This window comes from Meleagris gallopavo, chromosome 2 (genome assembly GCF_905368555.1).
Source record: "Meleagris gallopavo chromosome 2, MGAL_WU_HG_1.1, whole genome shotgun sequence".
NCBI classification, from domain to species: Eukaryota; Metazoa; Chordata; class Aves; order Galliformes; family Phasianidae; genus Meleagris; species Meleagris gallopavo.
The window spans coordinates 71,594,766-71,621,776 of NC_139405.1; the positions used below are offsets into that span (position 1 = coordinate 71,594,766).

A 27,011-nucleotide genomic window follows, 5' to 3' on the forward strand; every position below is an offset into this window, starting at 1 on the left:
CACGTTTTTAAGTGCATAACGTTGCAGCTCTCTAAATTTGTTATCAAGTTGCATGGTACAAATTGCAAATGTTGTAACAGCAGCAACTATAAAAAAAAATATTTCTTTAAATTGTGTGTGCTTAAAATGAGAATCACCATATTTATTTTTGTATTTGATCTCAAATGAAAAAAAAAATCCTGCGAAGTTCTGCTTCTGAAAGCAGAAGAGGAATCAGTATTTTTTTATTACTGTTACTGCCCTGTTCATGCAGTAGAGGCAGCTGTAGCAGAAACTAGAGCAAAAATACTTCTTACAAATACAGTTTTTACAAAAAGATACTTTGTAGTTGTTAGAGTGGCTGAAACAATAGGCTTACTATTAAAAAGTTGAAAAGTCATATTCCATGTTAACTTTGTGTAGTTCTTTCAGCTTAAACTGGCTTTTGAATGATTTCACAGTATATACTTGAATATACGTGATGCACATATACATTAAAACTGTACCTAATTACCTCACTTACTGAGTGCTTATCATTCTTTGCAAGAAACTGAATAAATTATGAGATATGAGACATAAGAACTGAGTACTTTATTAGCCATTTTCTTGTGTTGCATCTTCTGTATATCAGCAATGTGAGAACAAAAAGATGACACTTGTAGTTATATATATTTTTAAAAAAGTTCTCATTTTCTAGTGAAATCTTACTAGTATAAAGTTATCTTGATTTTGAATATACCCGAAATGTACAGTTATTAATGCTTTTGTTAAATAGGTATTTAGTTGTAGACAGTTTAGTAAGTCAGCTAGGTAGCTGAGTTCAGAAAATTTCAATGAGTTAATAATGACGTAGTAATAAAAGACAAATGTCAATTTTAAGTCTCAAAGGCAATTACAGTTGGACTTCAAAACAAGACATTTGCCAAAGCTATGTTTGTAACCAGCAGTCTTAGGAGCCACCTCTCTACGCATCTTAGGAGTCACCATCTCTACGCATGTTTGTGCAAGTGAATATTATGTACATGAAAAAATGCACTGTTCTTCCTGTTCTTGCATATCAGTTTTCTTGACAATGTCTAGGAGGGAAGTTTTCTTTCACCTGTAGGTATGTCCAGCTCCTTTGCTGGTCTCCCAGCTTCATGTTGCTGCTCTTACCTTTTTTATCTTATTGTATTTTCTGAGTATCTCCTAAACAAGTTTTCCTGAGTCCAGAAAAAAGTAGGAATGAGAAACACGATGGAGTACTGAGAAGTCACTAATACAGTAGGACATGGATGAGCAGGGAAAGAAAGAAGAAGGGTGCAGAATGCTATTTGTAATGAACCAATGGGATAGTACTGAAGATATTGCTCTCTAAGGCTTGGCCTTCCTTTTAGGCTGAATCTTACCTAAGCCTCCTTTTAAACATGCAGTCTTTTATCTAGAATAGAGTTGCAGCAAATAAGTTGGAAGAAATATAGTGAATCTCTCATTTGCAAGACAGGGTAGGAATTAGTACTTAGTACCTTCATTTCTGTTTTGATGTTAATGACAGAGGTAAAGCTGGTCTACAAAATGAAAATTGCTGTGATAGTAATATTAACAAATATTAAACATTTGTATTCTGAACAACTAAATATATGGGATGTCAGTATAAGATGAAGTTGTCTTTAGAAACTTTTATTGTAAGTGAGAATCAAAAAGGTTTTTGTTGGTAGAAATGATAGCAGTCTGTCTTATTAGCCTTCTCTCATTTGGAGTAATAAATATTTCAGGATTGTTTGATTTCTGCTTCAATTTTATTATGCCTTCACTATTTCAGTATTTAATTCTACTCTAGAAGAAATACAGAATTACTTCTTGTAGTTCTAGGAAACCAATTTTGTTACTTCAGTAGGAGATCATCATGGAAAACTGTTGCTTTCAGATAATACTATCATTTTTATAGTATCTGATGTTCCTCTCTTCTGCAATAAATTAAAAGCTGACTACCTCAAGAGTTCTAATAGCATTTCCAGCAGTGCAGGAGATCATTTTAAGCAAAAGTGCAATGAGAGAATCCATTATTTCCAGGGGAGTTTGAAGTCTGGAAAATTCTTTCATATTAAATTTGAAATAAAACATTCAGTTCTCTCTTGGTTTTGGTAACTGTGTCCAACAATAGTTTTAGAACATAAGTAATGGTTGGAATAGAAGCTGCTCAAAATACCATGTTTATTGTTGAATTAGTTTGATTGAAACAGTCGTTGTTGAATTGGATCCTAAACGTAATCCTAAACATAAATTGCAGCTTTAGGATTCAAGCATTTTCTTTCCAAAGGACGTGTATGTGTGAGGTTTGTTTGTTTTTTCTTGTCTTTTGTAATTGAATAGATGTCTCTAGAGAAATTGATATGTTCATTTGCAGTTTGTTTTATGTCTAGACTCTTTTATTTATAAAAGAATAGCAATTGTTGAAAATGGCTGCAGTTCTGTCATAAGGTTTTGGGATGAAATTATTTTTTGAGGGGAGAGACTGCCTATTTTATAGGTACTTCTGTTGTATTTAACAGTATTTAAAGATCACTTTTCTAGACATTTTTTACTGTATGTGTTGTTATATGTAATGTTTTCAATGTGCAATTTCCTGACAACTTTTCAATTTTCAACTTACTTTAGAAATATTCTACTTAATTGCTCATGAGAAGACAGACATGATTAGAAGTTAAACTGGGGAGTAAGGGGACGTAATGAAATTGTAAATCATTAGAAGGAGCATTGAGTGAGAGCAGAAGTCCCTCTTTTCCAGTAACAGTTACTTAATGAAAAACCATTAAAAACAACAAACAACTTCTCAACCTAATGTTGTATTTCCCATTACCTGGCATAACTGAGTGGGGTTCTTGTTTTGTTACATTTTTCTAATTTTTATTATTTTAGTTAAGCTTTTTCTGAATTAGATCAACTTGGGATACATGTAATCCAGGACTCTGTAATTGGAACTGTAAGATATAACTTTCAGATATTTATCTGAGACATGAAAGAGGTTCGGTGCCCTTCTTGACACTATGATTTTAAGTTGTAAGGCTCATACAGAATCATAGAATTGTTTATGTTGGAAACGACTGTTAAGATCATCAAATTTGAACATCCTGTATCTTTTTATTTTTCTTCCTCCTTTTATCACTTTTTTATTCATTTTGTGCATTTAGGATTTTGAAAGTTAGAAGTGGGTTGGGGCTTCTCTCTTCACATAAGAAGTGGAAGCAATAAGCCTTTCCAAGGTGTTACCATCCGAAAGTAGATGTCTAAAATGGGTTAGATTGAACACGTGATTTCAGCTTGCGAACAGAATTCCTTACATCCTACTTCTCTTCATCAAAAGCTGCATGAGATAACTTCCACTGTCAGTAGCTCATAATTGCAACCTGAGTGCTTCACTGTGATTAAATTGTTTGGAACTGATAAAGATTCAAAACATTTTTGCAAAGGAACTCATTGGTAGTAGTTCAGAGGCTGATTTGCTGTTCATTTAGAGTTGTCTAGGATATTATCAATATAGCATGGTTGCAAAAATTTTGAGACATGATGCAGAAATAAATGATCCTCCTCAAAAGAAACATGAGGTCTCAAGACAGCTGTTCCTTCCCTCTGTATCAATGGTGAATGAACTTTCCTTTGGATATACATGACAAACGAATTTAAAAGTTAGCTGACTTATGCATTCATGCACTATTTATGTTCTGTGTGGGCCTCTACCATGCAATTATGTTTCAAGTTAGGCTCACAGTATTGAGATTGCCATTATCTTAGTGTGTCTACAAGTCTGTAGACAGCTAAAAGGATGTATAATGAACTACTGAGTAGGTTGCAGGGTGCTTTGCGGGGCACCCTGCCTGTGTGTGTTTGTCAGCTAATCTCGAGTTCATTGCTTGTTTTAGCAGGTACTATTTGCTCAACATTATATGATCAGAAATAATGTTTTTATTAAAAAAATCATTCTCAATAGTCTGATAGTGTTGTATTTGTAGGTAGGCAAGGTGACACTCCCCTCCTAAAATAAAAAATTTTATTCTCTTTGCCAGACTGGTGTGTTAGAGGAACAGTTACGAATGCATCTTCAGTGCTGTTTGACTTTGTGCCATTTCTGGGACTGGAACTTATCTGTCGTCACCGTACTCTGGGATTATTACAGCAAGAACCTGGTGAGTAGATGAGTGTATTGAAATATAGAATTGCATTTGGATATTCAATTTTTAGCAATTAATTCAGATTCTCATTTAGCCAAACTACTATGCTTTTGTAAAATTGACTAGACAATGACAGTAATTCTAAATTTGCTGTATTTATTTAAGAAATTGTGTTTAGATGTATATTATGATTTGTTATGTTATGCCACAACAGAATAAATTAGAATGTATTTGTATTCTTAATCAGGACTACTTATTTGGATTTTCTATGAAGACGCTTTGCACCTTTACAATGTGTTTTTATTTTTGGAGTTGCATAGGAGCTTGCCCTTTAGAATGATAGTTTTGTTAAATTTGAAAAAACCACAAAGATCATCTAGTCCAACCATCAACCCATCAATATCATGCCACTAAATTGTGTCCCTCAGTGCCACATCTACTATTTTCTTGAACATCTCAAGGAACGATGACTCCATCAACTCCCTGATCAACCTGTTCCAATACCTCACTGCTCTTTATGAGAAGAAATTTTTCCTAATATCCAACCTGAACCTTCCCTGGTGCAACTTAAAGCCATTACCTCTTCATTGTGAAAGATTGTATCTTGCTGTCTCACAAATATTAACATTTATTATTACTTATCTTCTTAATTGTTTTATTTATTTTTTTAGAACAGTTGCTTTACTGTTCCTTGGCTTGGTCTGAAGGGTCTGGCAAGCATTAGTAAAACTTCTTTGTCAATGCTTGAGTTGGTGAAAAGTTGCTGTTGTGAACAGCAGATTCCCGCCTTGTACAAGTCCAGCAATAGTTACCTCATTTTTCTCAGCATTTTGGCACGGATGATGAAAGAAGAGGCAGAGAACAGTGGTGTGCATCCTTGGAAACAAATCAAAGGACGGTATGGCTGCTATTTAGCTTGTCTCGCTCAGTAAGAGATCTAGTCAGTCTGACTGCATGGCCCTTTGAGCCACATACTAAGACAGAATGGGGTACTGTGCTTGTGAGAAAGTAAAGAGGATGAAGAATGCAGAGTGATTCACAAGCTGAAGAAGGCAGTTGTCCCCTTAAGTTTCACTTGTCGCCTAAGGCTGTAACAGGTGTTGTCTAGCTGGGTCCAAGAGTCACCTTGACATTTGCAGCCTGTGATGATTTACATTGTCCCACCAGCCAGGAATTGGTATACTGGCAAATGATGCAGAGGTACAACTCTGTTGCCAGTAGGATAATATAATTAAAGCACACAAATTTTGTTTTGAGCTTCATGTAAGCCATGTTGTCCAAGAACATGCAACCTGGCCCTTGCTATCCCTGCAATTCTATTTACATTTACTTTTTTATGTTGCCAACATTTCTCACAGTGTTTTTTGCTGAGAGCTTTGCTTTTTAATTTATTTTTGAAACGTGCTAATTAAGATATATATTGTCATGATATTAAAAAAAATGAAATATATATGCTTTAAATTCAAATTTTGATTTTATGTATTCTTATTAAATCCTTAACACTGTTAGTAATTATATTCTACTAAAGATGCTGATGCTTAGGATTATTTTCATTAGGTGTAACAGATGCAGAATTAGTTTTGTTTTTATTGGTTTTGATTTTTAAGATTTTGTTAAGTACTAATCTCATACTTTTGTATGTAAACTAAAAAAAATGGATAAAATGCACATATTGCAGGCCTACAAGGCTATGTGGTGTGTTTCTTCCAAAAAAGAAAGGTGGTCTTTCCTGTGAGAAGGGGAAAATGTGTGCTGTCTATATAAACTTCATGGGTTGTTACAGTCAGTAAAGTTTAGGTTTAAAAATTGCTACAACTACACATTGAAAGAGATGTATTATTAGATGTGGAATCAGTGTCTTGCTTTAGTTAGTAATTTAAATTAGCCTGCTTCATTTTTACTGAAAACAAATTATCCTTACGTTTTTGTTGTTATAGCTTGTTACTTTGTCTAATTTAGGAGGGGGAATAATAATACAACACGCTTTGTCACTCTGCTCAACCAGTATTCATCACATCTGACTTGTATAAATCAATTACACAAGTAGCAAAATTTAACAGCCTACAGCTATGATTTTTGGGATGAACTCTATTTTCAGCAGCTAACCAAGCATTAATTGATGCATGAAGAACATAAACGCCTGTCAGTAGTAATTTACTACCAAACAACATTAATTGGATTTGCTATAATTTTTGGTGGCTAGATTTGATAACCTCAGCACCATTTCCAACAATTTTTCCAGGTGACAGGATAGAAAAACAGCCTTTAAGGATGTTTAGCTCACTTTATGCATGTGGAATTCACTTTAAAGGTGAAGTATATACCAAAGTTTTTAATTTCACAAATAAGAAGTTAAGCAACCCATTTTCATCTTATTCCTGTGTCGTAAGACTGGTGACATTTACTTAAAAGTCTAGGCCTGGGCTACAGTCACATGAAAGACTTTCTGCTTTCTGTGTGAAAGCTTTCTGCTTTTTACTTTTCTGCTTTGTAACTTTCAAGTTGCAAAGTAGCAGTGCTTCTCACCATCATTCATCTATGCGTAACTTGAGCACTATCGTATAAGCAGTACAGCTTAAAATTTCTTAAAATCTGCCTGCTAGAATTTTATGGGTTTTTGGCCTCCTTTTCTTATAAATAAAAAACAGAAGTTTTGTTACTTAGATACATTGACTGTATTACATATTTTATATGCAGCCCAAGATAATTCCTCTTCAGTCCATGCAGCTCAGGCAAGCCAAATTGTTGGACGCCCATTTGCTAGATTGGGGTCTCTCTCCCAAATACCTGTTTGCCTGTTTTTTCCAAGCTTGCAGTTCTCACTCCATACAATAGGTGTACAGTAAAGGACAATACAGGCTTTTGTGAGGTACTCTGGGGGAAAGAAGCTTTCCATCAAAAGTCTTCCATTTCATTTTACTGCAATGGTGGTTACAAAGGTGAAATTCAGTAGTATAATGTAAGAAGAGAAATGTGTATCCAAGTAAATCGGTGCTCTGTCCTAAGGATGGAGGGTCCCTACCTGTTAAGTTTCATGTGCGTGTATGTATGATTTGTTTTGGTTTTTAGTGTTCTAGATACCACCTGAAAGTAGATAGAAAATTAAATATTTCAAGAAAATTTCTTTTTCTTGTTTTGCTGGATTATTTTTTGTTTTGTTTTGTTTTGAATTTGTTGGCTTTTTTTTTTTTAGAATTTATTCCAAGTTCCATCGGAAAAGAATGCAGGAACTAACAGAAGTGGGGCTGCAGAACTTCTTTAACCTGTTCCTCTTGCTAGCAATTGTTGCAGAAACAGAAGATATAGTGAGTCGAGTTCTGGATCTTTTGGATTTCCTGACTCCATCCTTGGTTAGCCCGTCTCAGAGAGCTCTCATTTGGAGAGGCCATTTTGCTTTCCTTCTGATTTATGTTGAGAAGAATATGGACATTAGTGTCCTAGCTGAGAAACTCTCAAATGCTTTTCGTGTCAAGGCAAAGGAGTTTTTAGTAACCAAAAATGACTACACACAGAAACAAAATCTCTGGACTCTACTTTCAACATACATTGATGGTGTCCAAGAAGTGTTTGAGACCAGCTGCTACTTGAGCCTTTCTGAGGAAAAGTTGCTAAATGATGGGTTTACTATGCTGCTGCCTGCTTGTCGAGGAGCTGAACTGAGTATGGTCTTGAATTTTCTTCAGGTTGTTATAGCCAGACTTCGGTAAGTAGTTTTGTTAGATTGTGGATATAGACTGGCACGTTGTTTTATGTTCAGAGTTAAACTGTAATTCATATTAATTTCCCACTGAAATAGAGAAAAAGGAAATAGACAGCTTCGAAGGATTGTGAATGATATGGTAAATTTTTATATCCACTGATACATACTGCATTCAGAATCTTAAAAATGTTTTCTTACTATTTCAGGTTCTTAATTCATTACAAAATATTAGGGACAGAAAACCTTTGTTATTGTTAATCTGAAAGTTATTCAGATGGCACAGTTTCAGAGAATACTCTCTTTCTTTTGGCGCAGAAAACTTTAAAACTACTATCTGTACTACATTACTTACATTTTCTTGTGATTGCTCTTTTTTAAAATTTATTTATTTTCTTGGTGAATATTCTGTTTTACAGACTTCATTCTAGTTTCTGTTTTTTCGCCTTGTTTGTCAAAGTTGCAAACAAATAAAACAATTATGGAGACTTAAATACTTATCTGGAAATACTTGTCTAGAAAAGAAGGAAATCGTATGTGACCTTGAAAGCTGCAGTTTTTCTTTGATGTGTTAGTTCAGCTTTTAGCATCCAGCATACCCTTCAATATTTTTGTCTACAGATGCCTTTTAGAGGTAGTCTTCCATTTTGAAGCCCAAAGATATTTTTAAGATAGTAAGAGTCAGTTATTGATTTGCCATTACTTCGAATGTGTGAGACTGAAATACATGGAAAGAACTGTAGAAGAGTGCACAACAGGAATAGAGAAGCCCGTATGCAAGGTCTCTCTTTAACTAGCTTCCTTTTTATTGTCTAGTAGCTTTGACTGCAGCTGTCAATAGCTTATACATCCAAAGATGACAGTTTTTCAGGCAGGCTTTTCAAAAAGGATGAAGCGTGAAACTAAGTTTACTTGATTTATTATTTAGTATTTCGGTTCAACTGAATGTATTTGCTGGAATAAATTGGAGACTTCAAAAATGCTTTGACATTTTCTCCATTTGCTAATACAGAGCTTTTGTTGTTTCTTTAAGATGAAGTAGGGAGACTTGTGAAAACATTGCCTATTTCATAACTTGACATTTGTCTGAAAGCTTCCAAAATTTGAGGGCTATGTAGTCCTCTTGTAACATAAACAGAAGGACATAGACATCTTTCGCAGACTTCTGAGGACTAGGTACTGTATTCATACCTTTTCTTACTAAAAGCAAGTTGCTGTAATATTTGAGCGACTGAGTCGCTCAAATACCAGTTGGCATGTGAGCTATCATTAGAGCCTTGTTTTTAACTGGTCTTCGTTTCAATGTGTACATTTGGTTACCTGCCTATTTATCACACCAATTACAAGGTTTAATTCCATGAGGCTTATAAACACATTGTGATCGTGATGGTACAGGAAACAGTAAAGTGTTGCCAGCTGCCTCTTCTATTTCTGAGAGTCTCGCTGAGCGGTTTGTCCTCTGTTGCCACATGAGTAAAACACAAATAAAAATATTTTCTTTGTTCAGAAGAGTTGGATGACTGTGCTAACCAGAGGTGAAAGTGGTGTTGGCTTAACCAGACTGATAAGAGCTGATCTGTTTGGAAATGTGTGAAAGGATGAAATGGTTCAATGCAGTTCTCTCAGCTGATTTTAAAATCAGGCAGATAAAACATAGTTGGCCTTTCATAAATGTAATTTTTCTGTACACTGCACTCTAATAATTCTATAACTGTACAACAGGTAGGAAGGAAGGGAGATCACTGATTAAAGAGAGAAGAAGCTCCCTCTAGGCTGTTAGGAAATAATATCTTCATGTGCCACTTTCTGCTAACCCCAGATGATGGCTCACAGGAGCATTCTTCATTGCTGATTACAGAGCATTATGAAAATACTTAGTTGTGTTAACTAAATGCCTCAATATTTAAAGCTAAAAATGTCAAATAGTTTTAGCGCTCCCCTTTAACATATCTTACTGTGTCTTCCAGGTTTCCCAATTCATTTTATTTGAGGCTATGGTAAAAATAGCAATCTCTGATTTGCAGAGTGAGGTGTAGCCAAAAGCTCTTCTTTAATTATAGGTATTCATGCTGCTATGGTTAAGGGTCTGTCGGCATTTCCATTATAAACCTTTATTTTCAAGGGTTTGTAACATAGCTGTGAAAACTTGCTCTGGGCTAAAACTTGGCATACAAGGTTTTGATAGAAGGATTGTTTTCTTCCTTTCTTTTTTTCTTAAAAGGCATCTGTGAAGAGACCCCCACCTGCACCATTTTTACACTTCTGTGTTTTAAAATAACCTTTTCTGGGCATTTTTATATTTTGTTGTCTGATAGAAAGATGCTGGTAGCTTTTAACTGTTGTATTTACTTCTGTATTTACTGTTTTAAATGAGTATTTTTAAAGTAATTATTGTTTTTTTAATTTAATTTTATCATTACAAATATTCCGTTCTCCCTGTATTTAAATAGAACTATGACTTGGCAAGAGAACTCATTTTTATTTCTTTTTTTATATATGGTGAGTGAATAATTGGAAACAAGATGCTACTTGCTGGCACTTCCAAGGATTTGATCCTTATAGCGAGATTCAGTATGAAGTGTAAGATTATATTTTAATATAGTCTCCTTTATAGAAGCAACTGTAAAATAAACAGTAAACAATCAAGAACCCCATAAAAACAAAGTGGTTCCTTCCTGTTTTTACTTGAAATATTCATCATCGAGCTCAAACCTTAGTTTTTTCCTTTACTTTTTGTTTCTCCTTTTAAACAGTGCTTTTAAATCCTGATTTTATTCTTTAACAAAAGGTTAATGCAGGATGCTTACTCGTGTGCTTTCACTTGCTCCAAATCTACCACTTCCGATCATCTAAGTGCCTCATGACACAGAAAGAAACCTTAGGTTAATAAAAATACAGGCATTTAATGGATTTGACAGAACTCACTGTAAGAACGGGCACAGGCTCTGAGAAATTTGCTGAGTGCCTGGAAACAGTAGGTTTCAGCACTGCAATATGCTATTCTTAAAAGAAGTGCTGGAAACATGCTAAAATGTCTTTTATTGTAATCTGGTATTGGTCCGATATGAGCTTTTGCTCATTATCATCATCCTGGTATTTGGTTTTTGTAGTGTACTGGCACTGAGATAGAGAATCATAAAAATGCAGGTACATGCCTGGATGGCAAATGGCTGCTGGTACACCAAATATCTTTATCTAGTTTCAGGGAGACATGGTACTGATTCTCATAGGAGAAATGAGAAGTACCACAAACCTAATAACATAATAAACAGTAATTTTATTTTGAAAATACTTATTGGGTATTTATGCCCCTTGTGTACTGCACTGAAGGACATGAGGAGTTATTGAAAATTTCACTGTGTACATTTTATAAGCTGTAAATGAATACTTCTCAGGTAGACATGCTTCTAATTAAAAGTTATAGTAGTAATTGGGCCATGGATAACAGCAGAACTGGATGCTTCTATCTGTTAGAGGGTGTCTAGCCTTGGGTTGTGAGAAAAATCACGATAGGAATGCATTATCCAGTATATCTTTGCTATGGAAATGTGTAGTCATTTGTAATTTTTTTTTGTGTGTGTATGTGTGTTATACTTGCCATCAAAACACCCTGTGGGGAGCTTTTTGAGACCAACAGGAGCCTTTCCCCTGCTCTCTGTTGCCATGTAAATCAGCAGATAAGCTCATGAGGAGAATAGAAAGGTCCTTCCTCCTTCTTCCTCTTTTCATCCCCTTCAGGGGTTTTAGTGTTAGTCTTTGTAAAAGGTGTTTTTCTGATGTTGAACTTCTGAAAACTATATCCAGAGGAGTTGGGATGAGCACAAGCTTTCTCTTACCCATTCCATCCCAGAAGTATATTTCGAGTCACCAACTGTGATGCCCAGATAAGCAGAGTGTACCTCTGTGACTAAACCACTGAACTCTTAGTCAGGAGATCTTAGTTTGGCTCTTAGATCTGCAAGGCTTAGTGAATGAGAATTAGAAAGACAACAAATAGAGTTTGTGAATTTTTTCACCTATATGGAAAATGGTCTTTCCTTTTGACTTCCCAACGTAGATCTTTAATTTGCAAACATGTCTGGTTATGCTGATTTGACCTAAAGCCTAAAATAGTTTGGGGTGGGTTTTTTTTTGTTTTTAAGTGCAGTGATAGTATTAATAAAGCTGACATTTGAATGAAGGTAAGGAAAATTTAGTGAGTGTGTGGAAAGCTTGCACTGCTCTAGAATATAGTGATATTTTGAAAGGTTCTCTGTGTCTGAATACTTTAGGGCATTCTTACAGTTTTCAGTGGCAATACTGGATATGTTTTTGGCTACAATTACTGCCTTAAGATGCAAATTAAAATTTGAAACTTTCTCTTAATCTTTCTCTTAATCCTACTTTATGAGGGCATTGAGATTCTTTGAGATTCTTTTCTAGGATTTTTTTTTTTGTATGTGCAAAATGTTTTGTACCTTTGTCCCTTATATTCTGAGCTTAGACATAACTAGCTTTTGTATCCTCTAGTTTGAAAGTGTTACTATACAAGTGAAGGAAATGGGATACAGTGTGTCCTGAAGCTGTATACATCCTACTTTGCTTGTAGAAAGCTTCTGTGCATGCCAAGGATTGGTTGTGGTTTGCAAGAGCATTCACTTCCACTTCTTGCTGTCGTTTTTCTTGAATCTGAAGGTCAGACGAGCAGATTAACTTATTAAAGTCAATTTCATATTGATGATTAGGATGTAATAGAGCATCTGTCTTAGAATCATGTTAAGAACAAACTGGAATAACAAAATCAGTCAAAAAAACTTCTGGTTGGCGTTATTTGGGCATCAACATTTTCATTAGATATATGAAGCCAAAGGAAATCAAGCATAGTACTATCACATTAACTACAAAGATGTGAACTCCATCCCCTCTGTTACAGAATGAAACACTGATAAAAGACAGAAGTCTTTTATCCACTTTATCCATTTTTATCTACCAAAAAATGATTCACATAGGCTTTGTGGCCTACCTGACATCAGTACAGAACTCACTGTTATGAAAGTGTAAACTCACAAAAAAAAAAAAGAGAAAAATCATATCCAGGTGTACTGAGAACCTGCTGGTTGGGACCCTGCAGTTGTTGGGAGAAATCTGTGCTCCCTGAAGGACATCAAGTGCAGGCTTGTTTTCTGATGGAAGTGTCTCACTTCTGAAACTGTTTTTCCCCCCAGTTTTTCTTCTTTTCTTCTTTATACGAGGTGTAAAAATGGCTCTTCTTTTGGAATATTCTTGATTGTGGATGTTAGACAAAGAAATATTTTCACCAATAACACTATTATATAAAAGTAGCCTTCTAATCACTTAATTTTGATTGTTTCTTCGTTACTTACAAGATATATATATCCTTTCTCTTTAGGATATCTCTTGTCAGATTTAAGGCTTATTTAAAATGAAAAGAAAGCTGAAGCAATTTTCTTTATTCCATTTCAGTCTCCTAAGGCCTATTTCCCCCTGGTGAGCTCATAGCAACAGGGGGGTTTAAGGGAATTCAGCTTTCTGCAAATTAATGTCTCACATCATGAAAATTCAGGACTTTTTTTTTCTATATCTTGAAAAAGTAATACAGTGAGTGCGAGTATTATTTCTTGCCAGCGGGTGGAAGATGAATGATTTTGTCACAGTTTTACTGCTTGATGAGCAGTGTCCTGAGGGTCAGGCTTAAGTCTGTGTCACTATGCTGCTCATTACTCTTGAGCTAAATAAGGGCTGATTGGATCTAAATTGCCTAGCACATGGGCCGCAGATGAGCTCAGTGAGTAGGGGATGACCTGCTATTCAGACTGGGAGTAACCCCGGTGTGCAAATGCTGCATTAGAACACCGTGGGAGAATGAGAGGCTACCGACCGCTGCCAGCAAAAGAAATCGAAATGTAAAAACTCTTTGATGCTGCAGTGTTAGAATTTGAAATGTAGGAAGTGACAGGTTGATGGTACTTATCAGCTTTGGCTGGATTAGAGAACAGTGTCATCTTGCTTATATAATGACAGAAGAATGAAGCTAGCTCCCAACTACTTTGCTGTGCAGAACTGCTGCTCTCAGAGCCAATGCTGCCTCCTACTGACAGCCTACTCAGGACAGTGGAGAAAGTGGATGGTTTTCAGATGAGAGGCTGTTTGGCATATTCGAGTGCACTCTTCCTGTGTGCATCAATATCTACACGTTTCTGTTCTCTTAGCAGAGGAGCAGGATGACAAGCCAGACTGATAAAACAGTTTTTTGGGACAAGCACAAGTCACTGTCATCTTGGAGAACAGTTAGACAAGGCATCTACTTGTGCTGAACTACACATACGTGTTGCCATTCCACAAAAAATATTTCTTTGCACTCTTCTCTCCCCTACTAGACCCCAGGAAAGGAGGTAATCCCTGGAGAGCAGAAATAATTTGTGGCTGTGTGTTTTGAAGAAAGTTGACCTTTATAGAGAAGAGGAAAATCTGAATGAACTCAAAGAGAATCCTTATGCTAACTGAACAAATGGATATACTTGTCTTAATAGGAGAAGATGAAGAGCAAGTGTTGAACACAGCATGCACTGCAGTTGTTTGTTCAGTTCGGAAAGATTTGGTGGTTCAGTGGGATATGGTCTTTTGGTTTTGTTTTTTCCTGCCTGTCACTGATACTTAGGAAACTGAGTAATAGCAGCTTCCTTTGTTTCAGATTTTCTTACTGACATCTTTAACCTAGCAATATCCTACTCTCTTCATACTATGGGACTATCGTAGCGGCAAAAACAACTTGGCTTTCTCATGAATCTAAATGTATGCTATTTTCTGTTTATTTTTTTACTCTGCCTGTGTATGTATCATTTGATTCTTTTTCCCTTGGGATGATGCGCTCATGCTGAAATTTCTCGATGGACATACAAAACAGCTTTCAGTTTGCTTATTTCTGGGTATTTGTAACAAAAAAGGAAGAGAAACGAAGACAGCAGCCTTGCATGCACAAACAGTTTTACTGTAAGCATGGCTGAAAAGGTCTTGAGGTTACTAGTGGTTGATGAGCAAGACGTGAGCCAGCAGTGTGCACTTGGCACAGAAGGCCAATGGTATCCTGGGCTGCATCAAAAGCGGTATCCCTGTTCATTGCAGGGGAGTCCAGGTGACCTTTAAGGGTCCCTTCCAACTCAAACAGTTCTTGACTGTGAATGTCTCCAGGGATAGGGCATCCACCACTTCTCATTGCAACCTGTTCCAGTGCCTCACCAATGTTATTCTGAAAAACCTCTTTCTTACACCCAGTCTAAATCTCCCCTCTTGTAGTTTGAAACCGTTTCCCCTTGTCTTATCAGAAGACTCTGCTAAAGAGTCTGTCTCCTTCTTTCTGACAGACCTCTTTTAGATACTAAAATGCTGCTCAGTCTCCCTGAAGACTTCTTCAGGCTGAGCAGCCCCAGTTCTCTCATTGTGTCCTCAGACGGAAGGTGCTTCATTCTTGCATCATCTTTGTGGCCCTCCTCTGGACATTCTCTAAGAGGTCTACATTTCTTCTGTACTGAGAACTCCACAATGGGACACGGTACTCCAGCTGAGGTCTCACAAGCACGGAGCAGACAGGCAGGATCACCTCCCTCGATATGCTGGCCATGCTTCTTTTGATGCAGCCCAGGATATGGTTGACTTTCTGGGTCAAGAGGGCACATTGCTGACTCATGTCCTGCATATCATCTGCAAATACCTCCAAGGCCTTTTCAGCAGGGTTGATGGTAAAATTGTTTGTGTATGTGAGGCTGCTGTTGTCCTTTCTCATCCTTTTTTTGTTACAAATACAGAATGGCTGTGAAGTCACATTTCTGGCTTATGTCCCATTTACCATCCATCAGTATCCTTGAAGTCCTTTTCAGAAGGTCTGTGCTCAATTCTTTCATCTCTCAGCTTGTTTTGATAGTGGCTGTTGTTGCAACCCCAATGCAAAACCTTGCACTTGGCTTTATTGAACCTCATGAGGTGCTCCTGGGCTCACTGTTTGAGTCTATCTGTGTCTCTGCATCCCATGTTTCCCATGTGCACCACACAGTTTGATGTCATCTGAAAACTTGCTGAGGCTGTACTTGATTCTACTATTGATGTCATTAATGAAGATATTGAAAAGCATCAGTGCCAGTATTGACGCCCTGAAGGACACTACTTGTCACTGTTCATCCAGACATTGAGCTGTTGATCACCACTCTCTGGGTACATGTTGTAAGCAGTTCTTTGTCCATTTAACAGTCCACTCATTAAATCCATATCTGTCCAATTTACAGAGAAGGGTGTTGTAGGGACTGTGTTAAAAGCCTTACTGAAATCCAGATAGGTGACATTAGGGGCTCTTTCTTACCTTGTCCACTGATGCAGTTACACAATCACAGAAGGCCAGAAGGTTGGTCAGACAGGATCCGCCCTTGGTGAAGCTGTGCTGGTTTTCTGGCAGTCATGCTCTCAAAAAGCATCAGGAAGTGACAAGAACAAAGGTGATACTTATGTCTGTGGTTGGTTAAACTGAGATGGGCAACAGATTTGTTGCCGCTTTATCCATCCTGCTGTTTCTTGTAGGTTTTGCTGCCGACTCAGCACAGACGGTTGCAAAGTAAGGTATTTTCATCCTATACTAGTATAGTTTTTGCCTGTTTGAGAATGGTTATTCAAGTGGATTTCCTACTATCTTGAAAAGGAGGGTGAGCAGGGCATAATTCTTATATATTGACCTCTGTTTACATGAATACTTATGTGAAATTGTAAGAACGTATTGGCTATAAGAAAGTAATTGTTTGAATTTTGATTGAAATCTGCCTATTGGTTAGCTTTTGTGACAACTACCTCTTCATGCACGCAGCCTGTTATGTTAGGTAGCAGGGTTTGATGTGACTGCTTAGGAAAAAATAACACACTCCACCATGATATTTAATTTTAATAAAAACTTTTGCTGGTGAGAGATAGGAGCTGCTTATTTAATCTTTAGTTATAGTTCTGTATGCAGTTCTGGACATATCATTTTGCAGAACATTTATGAATAAATTAAAGATTGGGGAGATTCACAGAAGTAAATGTTGAGAGTTGGAAGTCACAGAAGTTTGAGGGAATTGAGAAAGATTGAAGGGAGACATGTTAGAAGTTAGCTTGCATGAAAAAGGCTGTTGGAAAGAAAACAAATTGTCTGTTGTTCTCCCTTCTAGTAAAGAAGGAATTGTCTTAATATGTGGCAGAAGTAGGCTGGCTTGGTTATTTAGAGTAGTTTGCAAGAGTTGCTGCTCTGTCAGACTGAAAAGGTAGTTGAAATCACATGTAATTTTTTTTTTTTTTTTCTTTTTAGGGACTACCTTAGACAAAAATTGTTGGAGTAGTCTTGTAAGCAGCTCAGGGTGCTGAGATGGACTTCTTAAGTAATTTAAGATATTCCCCAGTCTTTCACTTCTTTCTGTGAATTGAAAGAAAGGAATGCCTGCTGCTGCTGGTGCTCAATTAGTAAGGCTGCTTTCCTACACAGTAGTCTATGCTTTTGCTTGCAGAATAAAACCCCAGTGAAATTAGAAAGTAGTAGATATGAAAGAAACTATAGCAGAAATTATAATGTCATAAAAAATAACTTTAGAAATCTGTGATTCATTTTGATTTGTGAATTCTTTAACTGTTTAATCATGTTTGTGCTTTCTTTAATGTCTGTTGTAAGAGGAGAAAAGGTGAATGTCTTTACTCTTCTCTGCCATATTGGTATTTGGAAGGTCAGCAGGAGGTGATTAAGGGTGGCCTGCACAGGAGTGGCTCCACTGAAGGTTGTACTGAGTTGGGTTTTCAGTGGTTTTGTGGTCAAGTTATGGGAGTCTGCCTCGAAAAAATACTTTGAAAATGCATTGTAGACTTTTTCTAAGGAAAACTAATTGATCCAGGACATGAACATATGCACTGTCATGTTTTATTTGGCTTGGAGCAAGTCCAAGTGCCATTAATTGCTGAAGCCTAAATGCTCGTTTGTCTTCCAATGGTACTAAACAGTGAAAATGTGCATAACGTAAAATGAGCCCGAGCTCATCTGTCTTTCCTAGAAACAAAATGAAAAGGCTGGAGCATACTCTGTAATGAGTATATTGTGAATCTTCTCATGTGGGAGTTCCCTTCTGACACTTGGGCGGACCAAGGAGAGGAAGGTAAAAATGGTCAGTGGCTTGTTACATTCTTGGATAAGCTGGAGGTGCTGTCAGTTCTCTCCTCTTTCACAACCAGAAGGCCCTATTTATCTCTAATCGGGGTTAATTAAAGCCTTAGGGCAAAACTGAGCCCCTGCCAATGGCCGGAAGGTACAGACATAATCAAGGCTGCAGCTCCTCACTGTGGGAATGAAGAGGCAACAAGGGGCTGTCACTGGCTCACAATACAGCTGCGCTCATTCTTTCTGAAAGAAAACACACAAGTGAACTTTTTTGTCAAACAGTGTTCATTTATTAGAAGAATGGTATGAAGGCTCTGTTCTGATGTGTGGTCTTGGAAATTCATACTAAGGAGCAAAAACATCTTGGGTTCTGTATGGCAATGTGAGGCCTACGCAGGCTGCCATGGCAGCCATTACGTGCTCAACAGGTGTGTGCACTGCAGCTGTGAACATGTGGCATCTTTTTCTGAGGGGCAGGAGAAGGGAGGAACAGGCAACTGATGTGGACTTGCCAGGGCAGTGAGATTTTCTTCTGCTGCTTTTTGTGTTCCTGTTTTGCTTACATCAAGTCAACATGGAGAAGAAAAGCAAATATTTTCATTGATGTTCTTTGCTTTCTTGGACGGGAATATATTGATTAGCTGTTGATGGTGTGCATTTGAAAATACTTGAGTAAGCATTCCAGGTGTTTGCCTAAAATATTTTAAAGCTGTGAAAGATTTGTCCCGGGGAAGTTTTCAGATTCATGCCACACCTTGTATATTCTGGAGAGTGAAAGTGTGTTTTTTTGGGGAGAAAGTGTTGTGTGTGTGTGTGTGTGTGTGTGTGTGTGTGTGTGTGTGTGTGTGTGTGTTCCATGTTTGGTGTGTTCTTTTTATGTCAAATTTTGTATTAAGTGCACAGATGACATCAGCAAGTAAAATACTATAATCATCTTATTTCTTACATAATAATTAACTATAACACAGTCATGATTATCCAGATATCACAGAGTGAATGCAGGCAATCAAGGGACTTTACAATGTAATTATTAGACCCTGGGGAGACATGACCCCATTTAGAGTAATGGGGACTATAGTTAATTGGTGTTAGGATAATCAAACTTTTACTGTTTTATTATTGTGGGACTCTAGACTTTGCAAGAAAATGTCTGTTTGTGGTCAGGGAGAAAAACAAATAGAAAACAACCATAAAAATGTAAGCATAAGAATGAATCTTGAGGTTGCATTACATTGCTGCTCTGAGTTGCTGTTAAAATTATAGGTGCTCAGAAATCATTTATATTGTCTATAAATCTTGCATATTTTACATCATGGTAAAAATCCCATACGTTTTGATTCTGAGTAATTTGTAAAGGCATTTGTTTTTTGTTTTGTTTTGTTTTTTTCTGAGATATCAAGAATGACTACAGGTGGTTTTTTTCAGAGTCAAACTCAAAAATTGAAGGTTTTTTTTCTTACCGCAATAAACTTTTGCTGTTTTCTTTCTCTAAAGAAAACTTTTGGATACATGTACAATATGAGCATTATGACAGAAAATATATTTAACGACATCCTCCTTGACCTTGATTGTCTTCTCCAGGTTTAGTATATGAGGATGTTAAACAGTTTCATTAGAGCTCATTATGAAAGGATTTCAACTGTCTTGCCACGATACTCTGGAATTTCTAATAAATTCAGCCTATCCTTTGGAAGTCTTGCAGATGAACTATTGCACTGCTATTGTCTTACTGAAAGTTTTTCTATTTTTTTTTTTCTTCCTTGAAACAAGCTAATTTCTGAAAACTCTTCAGCAATCCGATCTTGATGTAAATTAATACTGTAAATTGTGCTGCTGGTGAGGGTGGAGGGAGTAGTAAGAGTGGGTGGGGGGAGAGAAGAATTAAAATCATTCAAATAAATGGTTTAATTTATGCCTCAGCAGTTAAGCATGCTCCTGGTTAACAGAAATACCCTTCAGCTACACAGGATTTGGGAGGGTTGGAGGGCACTCATTTGCACATAAATAGCCATTAACTGATAAATTCCCAGAGGTCTCCTGTTGCATGCTAGTGGTTCTGACCTACTTAGCTAGCTTAAATTTGTTTTACAGAATTATTATAATTCCATCCTTGGTACTTAAACTTTGTGATTAATGCATGCCTCACAATACAATTAAAGTGTAATTACACAGTTTTACAGTTTGCTATCATGGTGTTATTATTATTACAAAGAGCTGGATTTTGCAAATATTAGAAGAATTAGGGTTCTGATACCTATCACTTTGCTGTTATTAAGTGATTATGTTAAATGGGACCCCTTTATGGTTGAAGAATGAAGTGGAGAGAGGGGAATCATTAATTAACACATCAGATGGTTTCTGTGAGATTGTGGAAGAGATGTGCAGTAGATTGTTTTGTTTTTTAACACATCTGTATATGATAGGTGCAATACCTTTTGTTTAGCTTTGCCAGCTGCCTGTAACATGCTCTAGAACATCTGTGCTTTAGTGCTTAAAGTTTCATAACGAGCACCTACTTTGTGTAATCTGCTTCAAAGCATTTGCTTGTACTACGGTACAGTAAAATCAGGTGTTTATTGAAGCTTTTTATTACCCTGATTAGAAACATTAATGGAAAGAAATCCAACAGATCTACACAATGTAGGTTAGGACGTGTGTGTGAACTGATACAGATCTTGTGCTCTGTAACTTGCAGCAGTTCTCTGTGAAGGATCCTGTCTGTTGTGTTCATGTCCATGATTGTATTTTATATTTATACTGGCTGCAAATAGCAGTAAATCACAAACACCAATGTTTTTACCTTAGCTGAAAGAATTACTTGGCCTTCTCTATTTTAGTTAGTCCTGTGACTACTGTTCTTTCTACAAGAAGTGGTGATCTGCAGATTGTTAATGTGACGTGTGTAATACAGGACTCATTTGCTGTATTGGTACAGCAATATTCTTAGATCCTTTTTTTGCCAATGCAACAGCAGCAGAAAATTTTGATATTTATGTTAACAAGTAACATAATTGCTAACTCAAAGGAGGACTGAAAAAATGTTTTTAATAGTATTTGGCTATTCTGATGTAAGCTACAGGTCTAATTTTACTTTATCTTGTGTGTGTTGTATTGCACACTTCACTGTTAGTAAATGGAATGGCTGACACGTTTTATAAATTACATGTTCTTCTAGAGCTTTTAAAGTTACTCTCTAAATTTATTTATTTTTTTCAGTTAGAATCATGCAATGGGAACTCCAGACAGTGTGCAGGTAGAAATTGAATGTTTCACCTTCAAGGTCTTATTTGATCCTGTGTCTTGGATTTCATTTTTTGCTTAGTTTGAAAAGACCTGTTGCTTTTGTGTTTTTATTTAAATTGTGCTGCTCATTTCTTCAACAATGAAAATATTTCTTCTTCCTAATTTCAAAGAACATAAAGAGTAATAGGCAAATAGAAATCTTTTTCTCACAATGACTCCTTTCATATCTGTAATTTCAGTCTGTATTTGTTATGCTACTACGATGATATAATCTCTGCTTTCACTATTATCATCTGCTGTCATTAAGCTCAGAAAACATTGGTCATTATTATTGATGCATGGAAGCATATGAGTAGGTAGCATGTAATTATGCCTAGACGAATTTAGTATATATCAGTGCTTCCTACTTGAATATATGTGAATTGGTTTTATTTTCCAGTCTTTAAAAAAAAAAAAAATACTGCATAGAGGTGATTTAAATCATTTTCATGTGGCACAAGAAAAATGTAAAGGCACATTACCAGAAAGAAATGGTCAGCAATAAGAGCTGTTTTGCAAAGTTGGCTTGCAACACCTACCACACTATATGGAGAAAACAGTTATCCTGTAATAATAAGACTAATGAATTCAGAAATCCATTGATTGAACTGGCTCTGGGTAGATTATGTGCAGGCTTGCTTCAAGGAGAGGAATTTATGAAATGTTTGCCGCATCCAGCAAGCACTGCTGCTATAATACAGCTGCCTCCTCAGTGGTTTGCTTTGATCCTGTGGAATGAAAGGACAGGAGGATCAGCTCAGGTCTAAATGAGATTACAGCTGGTTCGGCAGCTTATCTGGTCTAATGCCAACTAGTGTGGCTTTGCACGTCCTAAGGGGTTTACAACAGAAACTGTTTATTGAGTATCATCGGTTTACTCAACACGAGCAGGCTAATCCTTCCCAGCCTCAGCATGTTGTAAGATTGTGCATGAGCCAAACCAAAAGCTGGTGTAGCCAGGGCCTCCAGAGCCCTTTGTCTCGCTTCATATTGATTTTTTTTTTTTACCTGTGTTAAAGACAGTAAAAAATAAAACCAATAACCAGCCCTATTCTGAGCAAAAGGTTAATCTGATCCAAAATCTTACAAAACCATCTTTTAACCCTAGAGGGGATGGTAGCCTTTCTCTGACTTTTCACTCTAGGGATTTGTTAGTTTAAGGTTTTGAAGAACCGAGATAGGAAAACAGCTTAAACATTTAACTCGATGTGTCTTGCAGGGTCTCTGAATTCTCTTAGCAGCTGCATAGGAAGCTTTAAACAAATAATTTTTGAGTACAGCCATTATTAGCAAAATGCTGTATCTCTGTGGCACCTAATGCCATGTAGTAAGGGCATGACATACTGAACAGAATTAAAGAGTGGTGAGAGCAGGTAGATGTCCCTGGAATCGTGCTGGCTTTTCCCTGCAGTGTTTGTTATGTAAAAGCATCAGTAAATACCTCGTTGAGCTGCTTTCTCAAAAAGGAAATCAAGTAGATTAATAAGGAGTTTTAAAATAATACCAAGCATGCCCAAAGGCCCACAGAAGCAGAATGTTTTTAAAAATTAGAATAGAATAAAAATTTTGCGCTGCAAGCTCTTACTCTTAAACAACATCCTTTCTGTTTTCATACAAAAAACAATGAAATAGTAGTTATTAATAATATATTATTGAGCGTAGTTCCTCTCTGAGGTGAGTCTCTTTTGGAAGATAATGCAGTGTGTGTCAGATGATTATACATGAAATGCTCTTTATTATATAGAGGAGGAGTAGCCAAAGCATTGGAAGTCTTGCGGAGTAGAAACAATACCTTTGCACCGAAAGAAAGACAGTAAGTTGTTGAATCTCTATTGCTGGAATTATGCAGGAATTGATTAATTACCTATATTTGTATAATGTATGTATTATTAGGAGTAATTAAATGGACTCTTCTGTGACACAAGGAACAGATTTCGGTGGCATACCTATCTATCATTGACTGTGTGTGGCAAACTTGAACCGGCAACTTTCAAATATTGCTGAGTCCTAGCTAAAAGAAAAGACAGCAGTAGCTTGAGGAAATATGAATGCTGTTTTCTGTTTACTTCACCTAATTGGAATGGATGTGTATTTTAAGCTATATGTAAGCAAAGAAGTTCCCATGGATACCATGGAGGCATTGGGAATATTTTATGGGGAAATTGCTAAAAGTGGTGTGAAGGTAAACATGAACTTTACTCAACATTTAAACTTAATGGAGAAGATACAAGATGAAAATGTAATATTTATCCAATCACTTCTATTTATCAAATCTGCTCTTTAAAGCAATGGGTTGCTCCCAAATATATATAGCATAACACTTTTAGCACATTTAGAGATAAAAGCTGTTGTTGGTGATTGCTTAAACTCTTTGTTCAAGCATCTGAACAGTACAAATCAAAGCAGACTGTCAGACTGTGAGAAGTGTCGCATAGATAATGCTTCCCACACACGCAGGTCACCAAATAAATTATGTGCACGGTTTTACAGCATAGCTGGTGCTGGAAGTTAAATGGATGCCCAGTGGTAGAACTCATAAAACATTTTCCTGTTAACGTGACCAGGCAGAATTGACATTGTTGATGGTAGCTTTGATCTAATAAACCATCAGTTCTAGCAGTGATTTTTACTGTGTTCAGAGGGGATGATGATAAAAGTTTAGCAAGCCCACGGTTCTTCCTGAATGACAGATAATTAGTTCTACTGTCTGTTACCAAATGTTAGGAACAATGTTCGTAGGGGATATTTTGTACCCAAAGTAATCTCCTTCACTGAAAAGATACATTAGGTGAACAGCATCCTTTAACACTAGAGATACTCCATAAAAGAAGAAACAAAATTGATTTTTCAGGGATGAAGTACAATATTTTTTTCAGAATTTGGAAATAAGTTACTTCATTGTTTCGAGCACAAGTTTGCCTGCCTTCCTGCTTTCTCTCATACAGAGAAAGATATATATATTTTTTTTCCTAAACTGTACAGTATATGACTCTCAGCACGCTGCTGGACAGTATCCGTACACATAGCGTTTTTGATTTTCTGCAAAGGCAACTTCAGGAATGGGAGAGTTTCATTTAAAAACTGAATACATAGACTTTTACATTGGAACTAAAGTTCTTCTGTCAGTGTTCTTTTAAATTAATAGAAACAAAAATATCCAAGTTTTTTTCTTGGACTTCCTATCTGGAAAATAAGAATGGTGTGATGATAACCAAGTGATGCACTTGCAATATTAAGGCAGGTATATCGTTGGAAATTTATGATCCAAATAAGTAATTATGAGTAGTAGTATTACTTATTTGCTGGTTTTCAGTATTTGAGGTATGCTTGATACTGTTCCTTCATTTCCACTCAGGACTTTGTGTGGTTAACCCCAGAATCCTTTTCACATCTGATCAGGAACTTTCAACTAAGGTGACACCAACTCCACATGGATGGATATTTTACCAGTTTTCTCTCTTTTCTTGGTGCTGGGTGAGAGAAAACTCTGCATCTACTGTTGTCATAAAGGAAAACATTTGAGAGAGATGAAGTTGCTCAGTGAATTTATTTCAAGCCGTTTACCAAACTTCGATTTTCATAGTTTGCCTAAGAAGAATTTTAGTTATCTTTGGCCTTAAAATTACCATTGCATATTTCAGATTGTAAGCTTTTCCAAACTGATGTATGTGTTCTTCATTCATTTGAATGAAACACCATGAGCTCAAGCAGATTTCCATTTTAATATATAATGTGGCTGTCTGACCCCTGGTGTGGGAAGTCTATTAAACTACTGGGCTTTGAATGCTAAGGGAGTCTGATTAAGGTCAATCTGTTAGGCTGTATTTTGTTTGTTTGTTTTGTATTTTTGCTATTTGGAAAATTACCTTTTTAAAGTGTGTAAACAATATCTTGGAGGAAAACATGAATCTCTTTTGCCACTATAGTAGTCAGCTGGAATTTTTTCTCATTTCAGAATCCTAGGGAAGAGTTGAAGTTAGAGTGATACTTCTTGGAAATGGTAGTGCCTCAAATGGAGTTTCAGCACTAGCTTCTCAGGACCAGCTGACTGATGTTCCAGTTCTACTGCATGTAGTTTTCATAACTCATGGGATTGTTTTTCTGAACTAAAGGCAGTAAGAGACAGTAATGACAGAGGATTAGCTTGTAAATACTCAGAAAATTTGTTTGTCATGGAGTAGGCCATTATGTAGCTGTAGACACATTTTGTTGACTTTCTGTTGTTCTTGAGGAATTTCTTTCTGATAAGTTGTTTTATAAATAAGCAGCCTACTGGGTTCACAGGACATGAAAGACACTGAAATATTTGAAATACTGGGTTGAGTCAAGTAGTTGACCACTAAGTTGAATAGGAGTGTATGGACGAAGCAGAGAAAATTGAATTTGTTCAGCCTTCAGAAAAAAGAGACTTGGGTGGTGGGGGAGGGAGGTAGTGGCAAGAAGGCATTTTATACAAAAGTCTAATGAGAGGTAGCAGGTGAGATGGAATCAGACCCTTCAGACAGGTGGAAAGCAATCAGCTGAGATTGTGATGAAAGAAATACCTATTACATATAAGAATAAAATTTTCACAGTAAGGATAATCAAACATTGCAACAAGTTTCTAAGTGAGGTTGTAAGATTTCTGTCTTTAGAGTCACTGGAGACTGGCTGTGCCTTGGGGTTGGGGTGGGACCGGTTGACATCTAGTGGTTTCTTCCAACTCCAGCTGTTCAGTGATCTCTGAGAATGGAGAATGTGGGGTTTATGCTCAACAGTATTTATTTTAGGTGTTACTCTGATTTTATCTGTTGCAGATAACACCAGGATATTGTTTAATGTACAGAATCTCTTTAGAATTTTGAAATTGAAGAGCTCACTTGAAAGGCCTTGACAGGGCTGAGTGAATTCAAAAGAATTTTGAAGAAAGCTTAAAGACCACCTAACTTGGGACTATTTGCTGTGCCTGCTGCTGTCGTGGCAAGGAAAGGCTGTCACGGAAGATTGTTAAGAATGGTCTTGTGTACTTGCAGTGACTGCTGTTTACAGCTAAAAACATATCAGCTAAAACAATCCATTCCCTTTATGATGTACACTAGAATTTATGTTCCTAATGGGCTATGAACTTGAATAAAGGTGATTTGAAGTTATGCAGACTTCCTATTCTTTGAAACATAAAATACTTCAGAAAGAGAACTTAGCAATGAATCTTAAATACATAAATAAAAATCAAAAGAAAAAATGAAATTAGTGGGTTATAATTTAAAGTTACAGAAATGTTACTCAATAGTTCTCTAGCAAATCTTTTATATAACAGATGACTCCATCTTTAAAACAAATATTGAACAAAAATCTGAAGCAAATGTTTTGAGGCACCTTGCAGCCAGGGATGACCACAGAATTCCCGATGATTCCTGTAAGCTCCTGTAAGCTCATGCTGTGACAGGAAATACGTCATATGGCATTTACTATCAGAATATTTGATATTCTGTTATTCGTTTGGTGGTAAATGCTATCAGTGGTGGTTGAGTTGGGGTTTTTCTTTTAAGCTTCTCTCACACAATGTGATGTATCTGCAGACTCTGCCATGTGGATGAATGCCTGCCTCATAAAGAATGTTTTGGTTGTGTGAGGTACTTGTTTTGAATCCTCCAGCTTAAAGTTTGAGTCAGCACATGTGGCTCACAGCTTGCTCCCAATCCACCTCGAAGAGAGCCCTTGTGAAAAAGTGCAGTAAAGACCAAGACATGTTTACTGTTCTGAAGTTTTG

General features: G+C 36.6%; 1 protein-coding gene across 1 annotated transcript in view; it reads left to right on the top strand.

Annotated features, from left to right (window-relative positions):
• The window catches only part of MMS22L (MMS22 like, DNA repair protein), an 87,184-nt gene that overhangs the window by 23,993 nt on the left and 36,180 nt on the right, over positions 1 to 27,011 (top strand). Inside the window, exons 12-14 of the mRNA XM_085217607.1 lie at positions 4,023 to 4,142; positions 4,799 to 5,025; positions 7,321 to 7,830. Coding sequence (XP_085073733.1) covers positions 4,023 to 4,142; positions 4,799 to 5,025; positions 7,321 to 7,830 — 857 coding nt within the window. The remainder of the gene's footprint in view (positions 1 to 4,022; positions 4,143 to 4,798; positions 5,026 to 7,320; positions 7,831 to 27,011) is intronic.